This window comes from Nanorana parkeri, unplaced genomic scaffold, assembly GCF_000935625.1.
Source record: "Nanorana parkeri isolate BGI_ZX_2015 unplaced genomic scaffold, ASM93562v1 scaffold639, whole genome shotgun sequence".
In the NCBI taxonomy this organism is placed as follows: domain Eukaryota; kingdom Metazoa; phylum Chordata; class Amphibia; order Anura; family Dicroglossidae; genus Nanorana; species Nanorana parkeri.
Window position 1 is genome coordinate 431,948 of NW_017306907.1, and position 21,522 is coordinate 453,469.

Sequence of the window (21,522 nt, forward strand, 5' to 3'; positions counted from 1 at the left end):
AGTGTCAGCAGCAATTCAGAGATGATTTGAGGATCAACAGCCGAGTGATACATAAGTAAGATACATTTTTGCTAATAGTTAAGGTACTTGAATACATTTTTGAGGTTTACCTCCCGAGTTTACTGTCAGTTTAAGCAGTTGGGTGGCCTGGTGCAATACAGCTACCCATGGATGGAAAACAGAAGTGCTGAGCTTGTAGCCTGTGTTCCCTGTATGAATTTGAAAGCTTGATTCATATTGGTAACTGGTGCGTACCTTTCTGCATTGTGATTTTTTTCCTAGCCTGTGACACTTTACATGTATAACCCCTGTGTGATAAACAAGAAAAAACAAGTACCTTCGGAGGGGTTTCAGATCCTGGGTACTCCCGCTGGTCCAATGTCTTCCACCTCTGCATTAATTCCGTCACTATTGGAGTATTAAAATCCACCAGCTGGAATCCTGTAACATTGGCTCCGCCATGCATAAACCTGTCAAGCGAAATGTCCTTGATTCCCTAAAAAGAAATATTCAGAGCTACATTAATTGTTTGTCCGCTTCCAGCGCCGATACCTTGTAGTGACAGGCAACTGCTAAAAGATTAGAAGGTACTTGTCATCTGACAAGGAGGTAAGTGTTAGAAAAACAGTAAGCAGAAATAACAGCAGCACATTTTATATGTGTCGATATGTGAAGTTTCTCATTTATGTTTAACTTACTGAAATGGCAGAAGTTTGAGTGAAAGCCACAGCACTGGTGGTGTTCAATTTATGGAACACATGTATTAAATACAATGAACCTGAATAACTAAAACAAATGAACAAGAGCACGGAGGAATTGCTCAGGTACATGAGTGGCTTGCATGAGTGGCGTGATGCATGTGAGCGGGGTGACCACAGTACCTGCTATCTTGATGATGGTACACTGGCGTTCATTGTATACAGCAGTGTTACTCAATCATTTTTAAGCCACCCTTTAAAACTATGCAAAATCTTGAGGCACCACAGTCTAAAATGTAAGGGGGGACCCCAAGCAAAAACACATGAAAGAGTGGGGTTCCACACTTTGATTCAAAGTCCCCCCTTCAAATCAAGAACCCCCATTTCACATCAAAGCTCCTCTTTCATATCAGAGTCCCCCTTTACATCAGTAGCTCCCTTCACATTAGAAACCCCCTTCTTTTACATCAAAGTCCTCCTCCTTTCACATCAGAAGTCCTCTCACATCAGAAACCCCCCTTTATATCAGAATCTTCCTTTCAGATCCTAATCCCTCAATTTACATCAGAGTTCCCCATTCACATCAGAGTCCTACCATCACAAAATTTCGAGGCACCCCTGAGAAAGCCAGAAGGCACCCCAGTGTGCCATGGCACCTTGGTTGAGAAAGGCTGATATACAGCATGGGCCTAGTTTGCTGTGCAAGTTGAACATTCAGAAATTGATGCTTTTGTGCCTTTTGATCTCACAAAGGATTTTGTATCAGATAAGTAATGAAATGCACATGTGCCAAGGTCTGAAAAACCTGTACATTATATGGTCAGAGAAATGGCAGCATACGTATCATTGGTAACCTGTGTAATATCTGCACATGCACACATCGATACCCCTAGCACAGTGTGTCTTTTACTCTTTTTAGTGATATCAGTATTAACTTTATGCGGTTTTGAAAGAGGTCAGGTAGACCCGAAAACACTAGAGTGTACACTGTATAGTGAATTGTGATAATACATGTGTACACTGTAGATTGAGTGTGTCCATACACATCACAGGTGCATACTGTGAGATACAATTGTGTTGTCTGCAACATAATAATAAACCACTGCCCAGAAAACCTACCTAGCATCTCATCTAATGGCTGTATGTAAATATGAAGCACAATCCCTAGATCTGTCTTCCATGGAAATCTGTCCAAAATTAGGTCAATCCCTGTGTGGAAGGTTTCCCCTCTATTCCTCTTCTGGTGACAGGTCAAAATTTTAGATTTTCCCTTACTGTCTGTTAATAGCACCAAAGCAAACAGAGAGAGTCAATCTCCCCAGCGGGTACAGACAACAATACATACCTCACAGGAGGTGAGTTCTAACCCCTCACCACTCTACCTAAAATAAAATAAAATATGGGTTATAGATATACTTCATCTCACCCTGTGAATCTCTGAGTTACCAATCTCTTCAATTCATTCTTTTAGTTTGAGTGGAGGCAGCAATAATATCATCAAGTCGGCACTGACTGATTCAGTGGGAATGTATATTAAGAACTACAGTATAGCTTGTTAATCATCACCTGGCCACACCTCATCCTGCCCACTGCTTTCTGGATTGACATCACTGCCTCTGTTGCTAAAACCCTTCCCCTGTAAGATGCAGTGTCTAGGCGGGGAGCGCGTGAGACACAAATGAAGGAGGATTTGACTCTTGACAGAGGATGTAAAGGAAGTTTTTGTTTAGTTTATAAGGCCTGTGCATGACATAGTAACTGAATTTACTACTTGCTTAAACTGTCATACAGGAACCTTTAGATGTACTTTAACCCACTTTAACCCATTCGCTGCCAAGGTGTTTTTTGCACACATATTATAATCCACATTTTAGGCATGCAAATTACTTAACACCTCCCAAGAGTTATATATTTCCTGAAAGCAGAGATCCTGTAGAATAAAACTGTGGCAGTTGCATATTTTCACAGTGCATGATATTTGCACAGCACTTTATAAAACCCAAAATGTCTGTAAGAAATACATTACATTAATAAGTGCTGTTAATGCACAAAAACACAATAAAATACCCACTTTTTTTTTACAGAATATAAAAGATGAGGTCAAGCCGAGTAAAAAGATACCCAATGTGAAACAGTAACAAAATACGGTACCCCAAATTGTCCATAGGTGACGAGTGAAAAGCCCGTACAGGTCAACAGTTTATAGTTATCCTTGAATATTGGTCCTATTGCTCTCACTCTGGTGCAGGCGGCAATACCTAACATGTGTAGCGCAATCGTCATTTTCATACGTAGGCGCATCCAATGCGTGTTTACGTTAGTATGCGCATGTTTGCAGGGGGAGGACTTTAAAACATTTTATTTTTACTTTATTTTACTTTTATTTCTTTATACTTTTTTTTTTTTTACTAACTTCATTGCTATCACAAAAGCGGCTTACAAGGCCACTTCCCGACAACACCCAAGAAGATGGTCCCGGGCTTGTAGGAGGGGCCGCAGAGCCTAGGGAGCAAGGACTCCCTAGGTAAAGCTGACAGCCGGCTTCACAAGGGTAAAAAGAGTCAGTCGCTGGGAGTCTGTTCAGCGGGGCCCGCTGCCAGCGATGTATAATATATGTCCTTGTTAGTGAAAGGGTTAAAGGAAACCTATAATGGCTTTTGGTCAATGTTATTATAAGGTTGCAAACTGATAATTCGGTGCTAATTACTTGTATAAATTCTTTACTTTTACAAATAAACAGTTACTACAGAATGACATTTGGGTTACATATACTGGGCTTTCCAATAAGCCCAGCACCAACATTGTACTGGTTTATGTCTAAAATAAGAATCCATACAGGTTTTTTAAAGTCCTACAGATACAGGCATGAGTCCTTCCTTTCTTACCAAAGCTATCCACAGCATAGCAGCAAATCATTGTGTAGAAAACCTAGCTAACTAGCACCCCATCTAATGTTGTAAGGATAAATATTAAAAAAACACATCAGTTTTCATTTCTCTATTACTCTTCTTCACCCCAGGAAGAAGAAAACATAACATTTTATGTCACGTAAACCTTACAAAGCTGATTGTTGGCAGTATTTGTGTTCTTCCTCCTGTGATGTCTTTGTCATTTAGTTATGACTGCTCTAAGTGTAACCAGTGAATAAGGTGTCCTACTTATTTCTTTTTATCTGGGTAAAGAAGGAAGGTATATTTCTGTATCTTTTATTATCTAATAAAGGTTAGGTTAACGAGCCTCTTCAGTTTCCACTATTTTACTATTATAAGAATCCACAATAAGATGGAGGACTCTAAAGAGAAAAGCTTTTTTGTGTGTACTGCGTTCCTACTTTCCCAGTAGGTCTTCTACCTAATAGTTATGTTTTCAGGTGTTCTTTGTCCGAGAACAAATTATTTAAGGGCAGAGGAAACCTACAGAATGCTCATTATGAGTTATCACACGTACTTGGCTTGGTGTGATTTCTGGCACTGCAGCAGAATAGCAACTCCAGCCACTATGTGTAACCAATCAATCAGATATCTGTTAATGCTACACTTTAAATATTGCAACAGTGACACAATTAAAAATTCCATTTAATTTACCTTGATGGGTATGAATATCAAAAACATTTTGGCTAGTTTTGGATAAAGTAGGAAAGGGTTAACACCTGTGCAAGTTTATTTTTTTGCTTTCTTTGTCCTATCGGGAAGATTTCTCTTCACTTCCTGTCCCAAAGACACCAACAGGAATTGATAGGGATCTAGAAATAAAGGTGTCCCATTGGAGGATTTGCCCTCACCTCTTGTTCTGGTGACAATTCTAAAACTGTGGATCTCTCATCACTTTCTGTCTCGGTGACAGTGGTCACCAGAACAAATGGAGAAGGGGAATCAAGTCTATGGGAATGCAAAAGCCTCCAAAGCAGGTGGAATGCAAGTCAATTGGGCATAAAGGATCTTAGGAGCATCTCAAACTGGATTTTAAAATCATTTGCCCATCGAAGTCCATCGACAGAGGCCCTAAATTTCCATAGCTTACACAGAGAGCAACATAGCTGCCTGGAGTGAGAACAACTGATTGGGATATAGCCATATTACCAGACTACCATCTCATTCTAAGCAATGGTTTGACCTATTAAGCTAGCTATGTTTGAAGTTCACCTATGTTCCTATTTTGCATTATACATGATTTTATGTTATAGAGTTTACTACAAAGCACTAAATTGTCCTTCCTTCATTACAAAAAATGGAAATTCCTGGCACGAGAAATAAGGGCAGACCAGATAGCATAACAGATATCACACTATATGGCCAAATGCTTGTGCATACCTGACCATCAAACCTACCTACAGTATATGGCCAAAAGTATATGGACCACTGACTTCCTGTGAAGGGTACTGTTAAAAATAGAGCATACAAAACCATATTTGACTGTGTCCTTCTAACATTGGGGCAACACTTGGGGAAGGTCCTTTTCTGCTCCACCATGACTGTCTTCCCGTGCAAGAAGCCAGGTACATAAAAACATGGCATGATGAGTTTGTTGTGAATGAACTCAAGTGGCCTGGGCAAAGCCCTGACCACAACCTTATTAGGCACATTTAGGATGAATTGGGAAATCCAACATTTGTATCTCACCTCTCAAATTGGCTGAATGGGCACACATTTTTACACTTTACACTCCACAATCTTGTTGAAATAATTCTTATGAGACACTTGTGCAAAGGATTGGTGGGAGGGGGTAACTACTTAATGCCCGACAAGCTCATATTTGTGTGGTGAGGTCATGTGTTCACCAATTTCTATTTATATAGCGTATTTGCAATATGTGTTGGCAAACCTGGAAAAATATTTCCTCCAATGGGCACTTTGTGGAGCATTGTTGGTCCTGTGTCTGTGGGTACACAACTAAAATCAGTACATCTTCAAGTAGGTGAAAGGTCCTTGCTCCCTGCCCCTTCACCGACACCTTCAACCTCTTCTACAGGCTACAGAGATTCCACTTCCTGGTCCCTTCTCTTAACTATCAATGAAGCACCCTACCATGTTATCACTCCAGCCACAGTTCTATCCACTAAGGGAGAAGCTCCTTACATAGAAAACAGACATAATATTTCATATGATACAACTGTTAGCTAGCTCCTAGATCCTCCCTGCTACAGATCATCAAGTCCTCATCACTTAGATGTGTCATCTCTTTCTCATTGGGTCACACTAAACTTTAAATTATACATGTTCTTTTAAGGTGACAAGAATAACTTGGCAATGCACTTTATACCTGTTAGAAAACTTGAACTTTATTTAACATTATCATCAACTGGAGGGGGGGGGCGACACGACTCCACTACACCCATTGAAGGTTTAAACCCTCTGCCATTCAATCCGAAATAATCAATTTGGGGTGATGGTGCTCTTTTAAACATAAAACACAAATGTCTAAAATGCAGAATAAGTATCTTTATTTATTACATCTAGGCAAAGCAAAGAAAATTGTATTCTACTTGAAAACACAGGATCTGCAATTCTAATTATTCTACATATTTGCCTCTCCACATAATTAGTCTCAGATTCTGAAATAAAGCAATCAAGGTCTCCACAAAAAATGAAACACTCTAAAAATAATCGGACCTATTGTTCTGACAGATCAGCTTTATCTTTTCTGCATTCTTAAAGCTCACTTCACACTTATTTAGAAAAGTGAGCATTTGGAATGCAAAGCTCGGCATTAGCACAAGGGATGGACCATTTTTATTAGCAATGGCCTACCAAGCTAGCATAAAGCAGAATTCTGACGACTGCCACTGTCTGTTTTATTAAACTACTGCTTGACTCAAGGTCGAAAGTGAGATAGAGAGGGTAAATGTTTTAAAACACTTAACAAAAAAGACATTCTTACTGCGATTAATCAAGCCATCCTTTTCTTAAATGTAGCAGAAAGAAAGTACAAAGAGGAAGGCCGTCCACAGAAAGAAGACTGGAATTTAAAAGCATTGTGCTACTTCTGCTAAATCTATATGATTGGAGAGGGAGGCACTTGTATTTCTACAGGAGGTGTAACCTGTGTCTATCAATTTGGTGGATAATGCTTTTACTTCATTATTTAAAGCCTAACTCCAGCCAATAGGTTTCTTTTGGATACTGATATGGAAAGGGTTAGAACCTCGTTTTATTGTTATCTGTGTCACTCTTGAGAAGATTTCCCCTTACTTCATGTCCCAGTATAAGGGAGTAATGGGAAATCTCACCTATGGGAAAAGAGACAGCAACATTTTCTAGCATGGTGGAAAAGGTTAAATCATAAGTAAAGTTTACATTCCTGTCTGTCACAGTGACCTCCAATCCTTAATTTCTTGTCCTGGTGTTGTCAGTAAGTGGAAATCCCCCCAGTGGAGTCAAAGACAACAAAAAAGGAAAAACAATAATAGGAACAAAATGTTTCTGCCACATTAAAAACTAAGAAAGATGGACTTTAATACAGTAACCAGTCTCTTTGCGCTACTCCAAAAGATAAGTGCTTTGCAGGCGGCTCGCAAAAACCATATACAGCCCAATTGCAAGGTTGATATTTTTGTCAGCAGCACTCTGTCAATCGTGTCAACAACCTGAAGTGTCAAAAAAAGGTGGAATGTGACTACCACCATAGGATTACAATGCACTCCCCAGTGGACATCCACATAAACACAACACATTTCACCCAAAAGGGCGTCATCGGGGGCCAAGCACTGTTCATGTGTTACAGGCAGTGTACACAAAAATAAAACTGCTAAGAGCAAGGAAAACAAGGTTTAAGGTATGGGAGACATTACATGTCTCTTCTGCCAAAAATTCTACTGCCTAGCTTTATTTCCAGACTTAGTTCCACTTTAACATGTGACTTTAAACCAAAGCTTTTAAAGGGGTGTTTTTTAAGCTCTTAAATCCATAAAGTGGATCTAAAGCCAAAACATTTTTTTAGTTTTGGATGGATTGATGAGGGATAGGACTCCTGGGGCTTAACTTGTGGGAAAATCCAAAATTGGGTTATCACTAAAACTAGTGATAAGGAACCTCTTTCAATAAGGACACCTGTCTAAGAAGGCATTGCCCTCAATGTGAAGAGATTTTCTCTCACTCACTAGTAAGTACAGGACAGGAAGTAAAAGGAAACCTCTCCAATCTCTTCGCAAAAAATCAATCTGACGTGTGTTAACCATTCCTTACTGTATGCAAAATGAAAATATTAGGCTTTAGACATATTTTCTTTGATAATAAGAGCTAACAAGGATGTGTAAAAACTGAGACCAACCCTAAAGGTAACTATTTCACTGATTATTATGGTAAGATATGTTAGATATTTATAGTACTTTTATTTACCTATGGCAGAACCTGCCCTTGACCAGTCAGTCTCAGCACTGATGATTTCAAAGCTGGGATCAGACTTCAAGCAGGAACTTGAAATCTCTTTAAATGGTCAGTCCAACCAAAACTGAAATGACAGATGTTGATAGACCCTGAAGAGGCCAACCGCCAGACAGATTCTTATAGCTCTCAGAGTCTCTATTGGTAATACATCTATGTTTGAGTTCCTGAATCTGAAAACATGCTCGGATCCCATGAGGGAGTCCCACTCTCCCTATGAGCTTGTTATATTATGGAGAAGTCAACACGAGGAGCTGAAACATGCAAAGGTGGGCAGCAACACCCAAAACCCCCAGGTGGACAGAAACAGAGTTGAGAATTATGGCAGGGAGATCTCACTGTATTTAGGACATGCGTGAGTATTTAGGACATGTATGAACCTAGTAATTGACTCAGACCACCAGACTTCACATTAAACTGAAATATTACTTTTGGGTGAATTGACCCTTTCATATAGCATGTACATTTGCACCCCATATTTAACCAAAATAAAAATACCATAACATACTTTAGCAGGTGTTAGTTTTCTGGAGATAAGTAGGCCTTTAACATGGAATTGCTGCACACTATTTGAATGTAATGGAGATGATAAATGCTCTTTTGATTAGAATTTAATGAGATGCATGATGATTGTAGACCAAATGAATGCGCTACTTTTATTTTCCACTGATTTTACCCCATTGCTGCAGCTAGAAAATGCAAATAAGTCGAAATTAATGAGAACAAGTACTTACCAGGTTTGCAATAATGTAATGATAGCCTTTCACGTGTTTTCCAACACTCACAATCTGCACAAAAAATGTAGAGAAAATATAATTAAACAATTAAAAGCATAATAGTAATTGTAACAACCAATAGACTATACAAATATTAACAATGAGTATAATCTCAACAATTAAAACAAGATACATGTATTAATCTAAATTTCATGTTCTATATGCTTGCTTGCATTTTACCACTTTTTACAAAGAGATATGAACACTCCAAAAAAGGCTGAAAAAAAAGGATTCTGGTTAAACTCCTGTTCATTTAAAAAAGCAATATATAAATCATGGTTCTGTTGCAAGATCTCACAGTGGTGAAAACCCCCGATCTGTAAAGGTAGGTGTCTTTCACAGAAAAAGTTCCACATATTCTAAATTCTACATTCCTTGTGGGTCAGTTATTTGTTATCACAAAGCATCCACTCCAAAACTTGTGGCTGCCCGAGCAGTTTCGGCCTGACAGATTTTTTTTATTTCTGGTTTCAGTCTGAAAATTCCATTTCAGTGCATGCCTAGCAAAACTACTTTAGAGAAATATCTCCAATGGAATCTCCAAGGTGGATTAAAAGACAGTGCATTCCAGTGCATTCTGGTCTGGAATGCACTGGAACTGCAGGCAGGTTCACACCATTTTCTGGACCAGATCTGGAGCCATCTCAGTATCATCTCACAGAAGTGGGTGACACTGGCTGTCATTTAACCCTAAAAAAGGACCAACGGTTGTCAGCAGAGTGGACAGGACTAGAGACAATGGAATTTAATTTACTAAAGGCCAATAGGCTGTTAATTTTGCTAGGGAATTTTTCCTTAGCTTAGTAAATGAAGAGAAGTTCTGCTAACTTCCATCGTCCAATCATGTGCAATAGAAAATACTGTTTTGTTTTTTAATTTTCCTGTTCATTTTATTTCCATAATTGGGTATTCTTGAAAAAGTTAATTTTCACCACATTAACTAAGCTGAGGGGAAATTCCATTGCAAAGTAAACACCTATTAACTGTTAGTAGATCAATACCAATGTGAGTATTGCAGCAAAAGCCTAATTTTCTATTTTCTTTTACTATAACTACATGATTAGGCACATGATACAAGAAATGTTACAGCATAGCCTTATGCGTGCCACAGAAAAAAATTCTCATAAATGATCAAATTTTTAATGCAAAGGATACCTGCAATTCCACTTAAAGATTTTATTGAACTTATGGAAAAAACATGGGGGGGGGCAATCAAAACTGAAATGTCCGTTTTTGTGCTGATGCAAATTACAAAGGCACAGTCCACATTTGTCATTACCATGAAATCTACCCTTAGAAATTATTTTTTAGCCATCGGTGGAGGGCATGTAAAAAAGAAGGTAAGTAAGAGGCAGCAGGAGATCAGCAGCACTAATATGAAACAATAGATGAAACAATGTAAAAACAAGTATTTTATTTAAAAAACATATCTGTTTGGATACATGGTGCTTTAGCAAAGTAAATGTCATTTAGTTAGGGTTTATATCTACTTTAATCAGCATAAAAGACTAATGGTTTAGGGGTATCCAGCTGATGAGTGGGATTAAAACACCATAGATCCTAAGCCTACAGGCTCTGGAGCTGTAAATTGGGCCCTGATCAGCCCCAGTAAAATCTCTGAAACCTCTAAAGCGTCACACAAACATTGAAAATCACATTATTTAAAAGTATTTCTCTTTTATTACCCAAAGCCCCATAAAATCACCAAAGATGCATTTTTATCATTAAGACAAAAGATGGATTTCTCTCAGACATTTAAAGTTGGGCAATTTTCAAGCCTGTGCTGCAAGTATAATGAATATGTTCTGCTTCCCGAATTCAAATCAAAATCTTCTGCAGCACAAGCCTGCTATTTTATGCCTGAAGTTGCATACTGTGAAGGTTGATTAATTCATACTATGTACGTGCTGAGTAGCATCTATTTCTAAGAAGAGTCAAAGCGTAGACACCCTGGGATTAATTCATTTGTGCGGGATCAATCAGCAAAGAAAAATAATGAAAGCAAAGTTTTCTTGTGTCTTCCCAAACATATATTTACATTGCATTAGATGGCTGATGGAGACCTATTAAAAATGCTTTTCAGATAAGTTGAAAAATAAGATGTGTTTACTTATACTACACAGGGACACAGGGAAATAGTCATTCTTAGAAATCTGGGTTATACTACTAACTTCTGCAGGTTTGGACATTGGCAAGCAAAAAATAAGCTAAAGGAAATACTTTCATCCCAATTAGAGACAATGGGGTTGATTTACTAACCTTATAAACACACCACGAACATGTATACACCTCTGTAGTGTGTTCCCTCCCAGCATGATCTATGGGTGGAATCTAAACACCTTTGTAGTGTGTACACACCCAGCAGGTGTGTTGTGCAAAGCCCTGCATGAATTGCAAGGTGATCTTGTGTAAATTAGCTCTATGTTGTGTTGCTTGCGTTGATGAATGCAGGAATGTAAATGCATGAGCTAACCATTTTTGTCTAAACTGTGAAGCAGCATTATATATGCATCATGTGCATGATTTTTCCATATATGGCATTAGTGGAAATATGCTTTTAGAGACTTTTTGGTTGATAAATACGTTTTGCTGTGTGAAAATCACACGCACCTGGTGCATGCGTGTGTTTAGGTTAGTAAATCACCCCCAATGTGTGACACTGAAGCTGTCACACATCGGCTCTATTGATCGGGAACCGAATGATCACATACCGCTGATTGCTGAGTTACCGATCTTCTCTCTGCAGTCACTGTCAGTCATCGCTCCCTGCTGGGATTCCCTCCTCCTCAATTTGCTCTGAAGGAACAGACAGGGGAAGGGGTGGGCTCAGCTGCCTCTGCCTCTAGAGCTGTCATTAAGGCAGCAATATTGCACAATATTGTCAGGATCCATCCTGTCTGCGCTGTCAGCATATAGTGAGCAATAGCCCTCTATATGCTGAGTATAGGAGTATATGTCCTCCTGTGACCCGAAAGAGAACTATGGCAAAAAAGGTTGAACCATAGTTCTCTTTTAAGCCACCCCCGTATCAGCCCCAAATTATCATGCCCCTTTTTGTGAGCAAGCAGTACATAGAGGCCATAACGCAGAAGGAAGGGACCTGTGTCCCTCAATGGACTTCAAATGAATGATTTTAGAAAAAAATCATTTTCTTTAATGTCCTTGAACAGAGACATGAAGATAGTAATTCTTAGACATTTGGGACGTCCAAAAGCAGTCTGAGAGGTGGAATTTAATGCAAGAAAGCCTAACCTTATCAATGTCTGATGGAGGCTAGTTAAAAAAGGGGGATGAAGGCAAATATGTCAATTGCTATGATCAGGGAAAAAGGACACCAATGGCCATCCTGGTTTTGCAGAACAGGACAAGCAAACAGTGAATTGCTACCTGATGGAATGATGGACCTCCACTGACAATGTGGTGGACAACATTCACCATAAGACAAAAAAAAAGACAGAAATATAAGGGGTTTGTTTACTAAAGGAATAGGCTGCTCATCTTGCAAGGACATTTGCCCTTTACAAGGGAATTTTCTCTTAGCTTAGTAAATATATTGTAGCAATTCACTTTGCAATTGGTAAATACCCAATAATGTGAAAGGAAAATAAAAACAGTATTTTTGCTTGTACATGGTTGGATGATGGAAATAAGCAGAGCTTCGTCTCATTCACTAAAGTAAAACTTCCTTGCAAAGACCAAATTAATTTGCAAAGTGAACAGCCTATTTGCCTTTAGTAAACGAGAGAGATTTGACCAAAAACAAGAAAGTCAACAAATAAGGCACCAGGATAAAGCCTAGAATACCTGGCCTTTGACTGCAGTGAAAGGAAAGTAGGACCCTTAAGGTATGTTCAAATAAAAATACAAAACAGGTAATAACCAAAGGCTTGTGTGAAACCCCCCCTAACCCTTGACTTCAAGGAAAGAACAGTTGAGTAAACAAGGTATGTCCAAACAAAAAGGTTAACCAGTAAACAGCTGAATGCTTAACCTCCCTGGCGGTCTGATTATTCAGGATTTTAGCATCCAAAAGCGGTACATTGTTTTAAGGACGCCGCGCGCTGGCAGGGACAAGGTAAGTGTCACTTTTCTGTGCATTCCCGAGTCTGGCTCGGGGTTACCGCTCCTGGTATGGAAAATTAACCCAGAGCCAGACCCAGGAATACCGCCAGGGAGGTTAATGGAACCCCCATAACCCTTGACTTCAGGGAAAGGGAGAAGGATTCAATAATGCATATCCAAATAAAGACAAGTAATCATTAAAGAGCTAGAGGCTTAAACATACACCCTTGACCATGAGTTTCAAGGAGATAGAAAGTCAATAATATACAGGATGAACCTGAGAGATAAGAAATCTCTGAAGAGATAGAAATGAGTATGACAACTCTCTCAATCAACATCTACATGGAGAAACGGAGATAATTATGACTAAGTAATTAAGAAATGGTAGGAATCCCAACCCCTTCAAAAGATAAGATGAAGATAACCGCAGCACCCATATAAAAGAAAAATTTAGTTACAAGGCCACAGGAACCGGAAAAGTAAAACTTAGACATTTTAGTTCATGCTCAAAGGTTTATCAGGGATGTAATAGCTACAGTTTAGTTTTCTTGGCCATTCAGTAAATACATGATTCAAAGAATTATAAAAAAAGAGCACAATAAGGAGCAAAATAATTTTTTCGCAGGAGGAAAACCCATGTGCTGGCACCTGGAACAATTAGCCTTAATAGAGGTAAAAAGAAGGCCCACAAAGAATTCTGCAGTTACACTATGCCACTGAGAAAATCTGTAGCCAGGTAACAGAACATTCTACATGCTGACTGCACATGAAGTACAGGACTGATAAAAGAAGATATTATCTTGTGAGGAAGGAGACAAACTCAAGTGATTTACACTGTGTTACGTGTGGGACAACAGATGCAGGTATCTGACAGCAACATTCTAATGTAGAAAGGAAAAAACAGTGTAAACACAAAGAGCGTCTATCACTGTATAGAGAAGGGATTTAGTCATCCATTTAGTTGCAAGAGGAGTTAGTTGCCATTTTTTTTCTAAAAGGGGAAAACATTTCGCTGTCTTCTGATGGAGATTAGTGGAGATAGTTTCTCAAAAACTAGAGAATCCTGGAGCATTGTAAAACGACAGTAAAATAAACTAGATTCCAAGTGGAGGTTAATGGCTAAATCCATCGTGGGAAAACCCTCACCCCCCCATGGAAAAGAAATAATAGATAAAAACCAACTTTGATCAGAATCCAGCTAAAAGTTAGAGGAACTGATGGACCCAAAGGAACAGCTTTATGAGTTATCAACATTCTTCCACACTGACGAAGAAAGGAATGTACTAAAGAACAACATGGCAAGAGGGAGTATGAGAAATGGAGTACCCCACAATTTAATGTAATTTATATAAAGAGGTAAATTGAAAGAGTTCTGCTACACCAAAAGGGTAGGTGATAGGATTCTTGGCTGAGCAGAGACTGTGAACAATGACGCTTTGCTGAAAGTCGTTAGGGCGTTACATAATGTGGAAGCTAAGGAAACCACCTGCCAAAATCGCATGTAAAGTCTCTTCTGCCAAAAAAATTATTCTTCTCTCCCCCAGTGTTTATTTATTTTCTGTGTATGCTGTACAGTGCATGCACCATGCAATGTATACTGTCAGCCCATTCACAGCATCTCTAACATGTCGTGAATGGGCTGGGTGCTGGAAGGGTGCAACTCCTGTGCACACGAGCAGGAATTATATCATGAGTGGCTACACAGTGGCCTTGAACCTGGAACTTCCATGTACCTGGAATTGTCGGCAGCAGAGATGGCAGTGGTGGAGGACAGTGATGGCAGTGGCGTTTACAAAGCAATTTAATTCCGAAAAGTAGATATTACATCTCCATCTCCCTTTACTCCCACTTTTGACAGTTCCTTCTCCTCTCACTGGCAGCCATAGCACTGTCTCTCATTACAGCCAGATGCTATCCTTTTTTCACCTGCCTATGATATGTCTCTTTACTCTCATTCTCACCTAAGACATCTCCTTCTCCCCTCAGTCTCCACTGTGACATTTCCTTCTATGCCCGCTACCAGCTATGACAAAACTAGCTATGACTTCTTTATCTCTCACTTCTAGCTATAATGTCTCCTTCTCTCCTCACTACCAGCTATGACATCTCCATCTCCCCCATCTCTTCTAGTTCTAACCTCTGATTTACTGTTCTGCATGCTTGTCCTAAAATCAGTAACTCTGTACTAAGATAGATAAAGTACTAAAGATAGAGGCAAGTTCTGTTAATGGCAAGAAATATATCCCTTAAATGGTTATCCCCAAATTCTCTACTTTTGAGGAGTAGTGATATGAAATTAACACCACTGGTATTAGAGAAAAGGTAATCTTTCAACACAATGGTTTCCCTTAGACATTCAATAAACTCTGGAACCAATAGCTGTCACTCCATGGTTTCACATACTCCTATCTCTTATTGGTATTTCTTAGGGGCTTTTGTAATTCCAAAAGGTTACACTGTGTTAGTGCTGTATTGTCACAGAAATCTCCTATGCCTCCAAGGATGGAGGAGGGGGGAGTTGTCAGGAAATTGAGTTGTTTGTATGTTTTATATGTATTTCAACAATACAATAACAATTTCATGATTGAGAATAAAGACACGTACGCACCTAGTATTTTCAGGAGAGGTCAGAATGCTCTCTCAGAACAAGTTTTCATATATTCGACAACAAATGTAGAGAATCATAACAGTTCACTTGTATTACAAAGGTGCACATGTTTTTTAAGTGTGCTCTGAGCAGCACATGGTAGTTCCATGTTTCTTCAAGAGAAATTTGATATTTCTTACATTGCATGTGAGATTTGAAAATGTATCAGGTAGAGGAAGCAACTTATGTTGCAAAACTACAGAGACCTGTTTTTGCCCTTTGTGCAATGATCTAACCATGGTCATCGCTAGAAATGTGTGGTTATGGACAATTTTATGAAACACTTTTACAGAATTTCCATGTGAATAAACACACTTTCATTTCATAATGGCCTAATGGTCTGTGCAAATCATGAAATGTGAATGCTTAGGCTCCTGTGTGTAGAGCTATTGTCATTGGATAGACATGCAATATTAAAGAGTTTAAAAGAAAAATATGCTTTGACTTTCTCAATGGAAATTTCAATATAAAGTATTAAGTGAAACATTAAAAATTGGATTTTCTGCACATCTTTTTAATTCAAAGTAATATTTTAAATTTTACTAGCCTAGAAAATATAAACACTATTCTGCTATCTGGAATAAACGGTATATATACAATATTTACATTTTAGAAACACACATTTTAAAGTCATAAATAAATATTCCAGAACTGAATGTTACTTAAATATGGACATAATGATGCAGAACGATATTGTCCAATTCACGACTGATTTTTTATCATATAGTCGCACAGAAGAATGGATCTGCCAAGTGTCACTTCCAGCTTATACCATGTTTTTCCAAAACAATGGTACTACCATTTTAAAACAGCCACTGATAATAGCAAGCACCTCTCTATGCAGGTCCACTGAACATGCAATAAAACAATGTGGGTGACAAGCACAACATTTACTAGAATAATAATTTAAGGATAACAGATATGTTTTCTATTATGTTTTTCTCAAGATTATTAAATTGATTGAAATTTGATTTGTCTAAAATGCAAAAAAGCCCCAACTTTTTTTAAGTGTGGATAGTGTAAAAGGGTTAGAACCTCTGTCTGTTTTTTTATTGCTGTGTGTGTCCCCATTGAGGAGATTCATGCTCTCTATTTGCCGTATTGACTACTATCTCCAGGGCAGAAAGTAATGGGAAGTCACTAAAACAGAAAGTTAAGGGAAATATTCCAGTGAGGACACCTAACTATGTGGGGTTGATTTACTAAAGGCAAATAGGCTATGCAAAGCAATTTCCACTTTCCAAGGAAATTTTCCCTTAGTTTAGTGAATGTGGTGAAAATTTACTTTGCAAAGTATGCCCAATCATGGGCAAGGAAAAAAATAAAATTGTATTTTTGCTTGCTTATGATTGGATGATGGATGTCAGCAGAGCTTCACGTCATTCACTAAGGTAAAGTTCCCTTGCAAAAGTGAACAGCCTATTTGCCTTAATTAATCAATATGTCTTTTGTAAGGAAGGGGGGTTTCCTGGCGTTGTAGAGATTTCCTCTTCCTGTTATGTCATTGGGACAAGAAGTAAATGAAAGTCTCTCCAATTTGGAAGACAGAAAAAACAAAGGCCGTAATTAGGGCTGCACCGAAATTTCGGCCGCCGAAGCATATCGGCCGAAAATTGCATTTTTGGCAAAATGCCATCTTTTAGCCGAAATTGTGGTGCATCCCTGGTTTCTCTCCTCTCTGCTGGGTGCTGTTCTGTGTCCCCTCATGTCACAGGAGGCCGAGCGACGACGGGAAGGAGAGGGCTGTGAGTGGCCGGCGTCTCTCCTCCCGCCTCCTGTGGCAGATTAGGAGAGTGGCGGTGCGGGGGCGGAGGCTGTCACAGGAGGCCGGGCCGCAGTGTGGAGGTGGAGTCAGCTGTCAGAGGTGATCAAGCACTCATTCCCACACCGCTCCCTCACCCTCCTGTGACAGCGAGTCAGGGTGGAGAGCGGTCAAACACTCAGCGATCAGTGATCGCTGAGTGTTTGTAAATAATCGAGGACAGAGTATATTTACTGTGTCCCCAATTATGAATGAAAGGGAAGTAATTTACATCACTTTCTGTTCATTCATGATTGTGGACATGGTAAACATACTATCTCCACAAGTTATGAATGAACAGGAACACTCAGTATAGAGACTTTCTGTTCATTTATAAGAGGGGCTACAGAAAAAGAGATTATCAATCTCTTTTTCTATATTAAAAGGGGAACATTAAGGTCCCTTGCAATAGAAGTGCTCTTATACTCATCTCTCCCTTATCTCCTACCTTTCCTCCATTTCAGCAATGCAGCCTCCATCAGTCTCTTTGGCATTTGACACTACAGGGAGTGTTAGATACCTGTATACCCCCTGCTGTGGATCACAGTCCCATACTCTGACTCCTACAGCACTGCTGTGTCCTGTAGGGAGGTAGGAGATGGAGAATGAAAACGTTGCGTGTGTAAGTGGGGGGCACAGGTAACCAACACTCCCCGAAATGTCAATGAGAGTGAAGGAGGCGGTCATAGATGTGAGTATAAGAACAGGATACTTTATGTGAATTGTTTTTACTCCAACAGGGTTGCTTTAAAGTCCAACACCAGGCAAATGTTTTCTTAGTTTTGGATAAAGTGGGGAAAGGGTAGAACTTCTTTCTAATTTTAAATGCTGTTTGTGTCCTCATAGAGAGAAATCCCTTTAACGTATTGCTTTCCTCTTTAGTCTATCAGCACTCTAAAGATTCTAGATATATGTCATATTTCTACAAATTTACAGTATAATCTACAAAAAATGACTCATCCTATAAGGCTCTAAAGAAGCTGACTTTCTTTAGCTGGATACCAGGAGATGCTGCCTTAAAATGAAGCCAAAGTGTTTATAACCAATAAAAATTTTGTATTTGCTCCACTTATGCCGTCGCTCTGAAATATTATCTGCCAAATTTCTTTAAAATCGCTTAATGTTGCGAGGGCTCCGCTGAGGCTATACATCAACAAGGTGTCCAGAACATCATAAAACCTTCATAAAACACTAAGCAGCTCATCGGGAGAGTCAATAACACATTTTGTGAACGATCTAAGTGTTCAATTTTATTTCCAGCTTTCTCCATTGTAAGTACAAAAAACATTTAATTTATTATAACAGAAAGATGTAGCTTGCACAATGAGCCTATAGGCATGACGTGAAAAACAATTGACTTCTTAAATATGACGTGATTCATTTTCGCCTTGCAAATTGTTTTCACGTCTAACTGCATGCAAAGCAATACTGTATGCAATTTTACCACTGAATTCAAGAATAGAAAAATGCCATAGACTGGAACAGTATCCTATAGTTTGTTCATAGTGGTCATGGTAATGGTTTGTTTTCTTGTTATTTTCTGCCCCCTCAGGTGCCAATTGTCTTGTGCCACCCCTCCTACCCCCACTACAGCCCACTGGCTAGTAGAGGTGAACAAACTTATAAAAATATAGATAATTTGGGGCTAGATCCAATGTTTTAAAAAAGCAAACAAAGGGGATCTGCGCAAGGTTCAACTAGAATTCCCAGCCCCGCAATCTGGAATAATAATAATGTTTGCAATTGGTGAGCGTTCATTGGCCAGCACAGTCACATGACCCCGCTGGCTAATGAGAAACACTTGAGAGCCAGGTACCAGGTCCCGGAAGTAAGAAGGGCTTTTTATTGGTCAGTGTGGTCATGTGACCATGGTGAGAAATGAGCGCTCAGGGCCAGGTACCAGGTCCCAGAAGTAAGAATGGCTTCTTATTGGTCAGTGTGGTCATGTGACCATGGTGAGAAATGAGCGCTCCCCATTTGACAGCATTATGATTATTCCACACTCTAGGGCTGTCAATTCTAGTGTATGGATCACTACACTGGCTGGTGGGGACTGGGAAAGATGGGGAGTCTGCTGTGAGTAAATATATTTTTTCATATTATGTGAAAAGGTGGACTTATCCTTTAAAGCAGTGGTTCTCAACCTGTGTAATCTCAGGACCCACATTTGTCCTCAGTCATTAAGTCGCGACCCAAGTTGCACTGCAATGGAACGTGCAGCATTGTGGTACCACACGTTCTGGCACAGGCAATCAAACTGCTAGTGGGAGGTGCATATGGGGTGCCATTCAAATTGGCAATGCAATGCACCTCCCAAGCCTGAACACACGGTAGGTGCGATTGCTTTGTACAGTGCATTACTCGCATGGGACTATGCGATTAATGCATTTTACTAGTGTGAACAGGCCCTCAAAAACACTGACAGACACACACAACCACAGACACAATCTCACACACTCGCAGACATTGTCACAAACACATACACACTCCAAAAAACACAATATGTTTTTCTTTTTTTTAAGATCCACCCAGCCTTGCTATTTTATGAGAACTGGAGTGGATCCTCAGCCTGGGGTCCAGTGTGGGCTGCTGTGCTGTAATGGAGCTCTATGTGCATTGTTTGTACAGCTCCCATGCCGGCCTGTAGAGGTGCCGGGAGCCAAAATGTGACGTCACTCCGGTCCAGGCACCTCTACAGGACACGTGAGGGAGATGTAAGCAATGCACGTATGGATGGAGCTCCCTCACGCCAAACTCCCGGCCCACCCCACCTCAAGCTGACACTTGGCGCTGGGCAGCATATATTGAATGGCTGCTTTGTACAAAAACTGACAGTGCTGCACTAGGGGGAGGCTGAGGAGCCTCTCACTTAGAAAAGTGGAAGGCATGCAGCGACCCATTGAACATGGGGTCGCGACAAACTTTTGGGTCACGACCCACCAGTTGAGAACCAAGGCTTTAAAGTACAGTAATCCACTATACATATAAAAGTTCTGGGGTGGGGCAGGGGGAGCGGTCAAGCACAATCAGGTACAATCAGACCTTAAAGGTTGACTTATTTATTAACGGAGTTTACATTTATGGTTTCATTGTAACAGTAAAAAGGACACTTCCAATCAACTTTCCCTCCACAGCCATTCAGTATATCACATGTCTCTTATAATACTACTGGTAACAGTCTTGGATGGTACCCACGGAAGTAACAGAAAGTAACAGGTTCATTTATAGCAGGCAGAGTATGTGCACACTAGCCTTCTTCATCTGCTGGCAGAGCCCTCAGAAATTCCCGCTGAAAGTAGAACTGTGGCCACATTATGGATATCCACATAAGTGCACTAACAAGCATAAAATTAGCGCTTACTGGTCTCTGTAGCTGCAGTCCCTTTGAAGCAATGCATTCTCAAAGTTTACAAGGGATACAGTGACATATACTTTTACCATCCTTACCATCTTGTCTTGAATTGTATTGTAATGTCTTCCTTATATTGTAACGCGCCATGCAAACTGTTGGCGCTATATACAGGTGAAACTCGAATAATTAGAATATCGTGCAAAGTTCATTTATTTCACTAATGCAACTTAAAAGGTGAAACTAATATATGAGATAGAATCATTACATGCAAAGCAAGATAGTTCAAGCCGTGATTTGTCATAATTGTGATGATTATGGCTTACAGCTCATGAAAACCCCAAGAACCCCAAATCCACAACCTCAAAAAAGTAGATTATTACATGCAATCAATAAAACAAGGATTGTACATAGAACAATATCGGACCTCTGAAAAGTACAAGCATGCATATGTACTCAGTACTTGGTTTGGGCCCCTTTTGTAGCACTTACTGCAATTACTTTTGCACGATATTCTAATTATTCGAGTTTCACCTGTAAATCCTATATAATAATAATACTCAAGGCAATGTGACAATGGGGCCTATTCACTAAGCTGCCGTAGGCAGCTGAGTGAAAGACCGACCTGAAGTGAAGTTAGCCGAACACTGTTCGGCTATTCACTTCAGGCTGGTACGGCTGATTTCAGTCGTATATATTGGCTGAAATCAGCCGTACATCGGATGGCTTCGGGTCGGCCGAACATGCTCAGCATGTTCGGCCGACCCGAAGTGCAGGAGGAGTTCGACTCAGCCGATCCAACATCTGGAT

The 21,522-nt window shown here is 39.7% G+C and overlaps 1 protein-coding gene across 8 annotated transcripts in view; it reads right to left on the minus strand.

Moving 5' to 3' along the window:
- The window catches only part of GRIA4 (glutamate ionotropic receptor AMPA type subunit 4), a 288,436-nt gene that overhangs the window by 99,650 nt on the left and 167,264 nt on the right, over positions 1–21,522 (minus strand). For all 8 annotated transcript variants that reach the window (XM_018563191.1, XM_018563190.1, XM_018563195.1 and 5 more), the window contains exons 5-6: positions 8,812–8,865; positions 338–496 (exon numbers count right to left, since the gene is read on the minus strand). In XM_018563191.1, the coding sequence (XP_018418693.1) occupies positions 338–496; positions 8,812–8,865 (213 nt within the window). The remainder of the gene's footprint in view (positions 1–337; positions 497–8,811; positions 8,866–21,522) is intronic.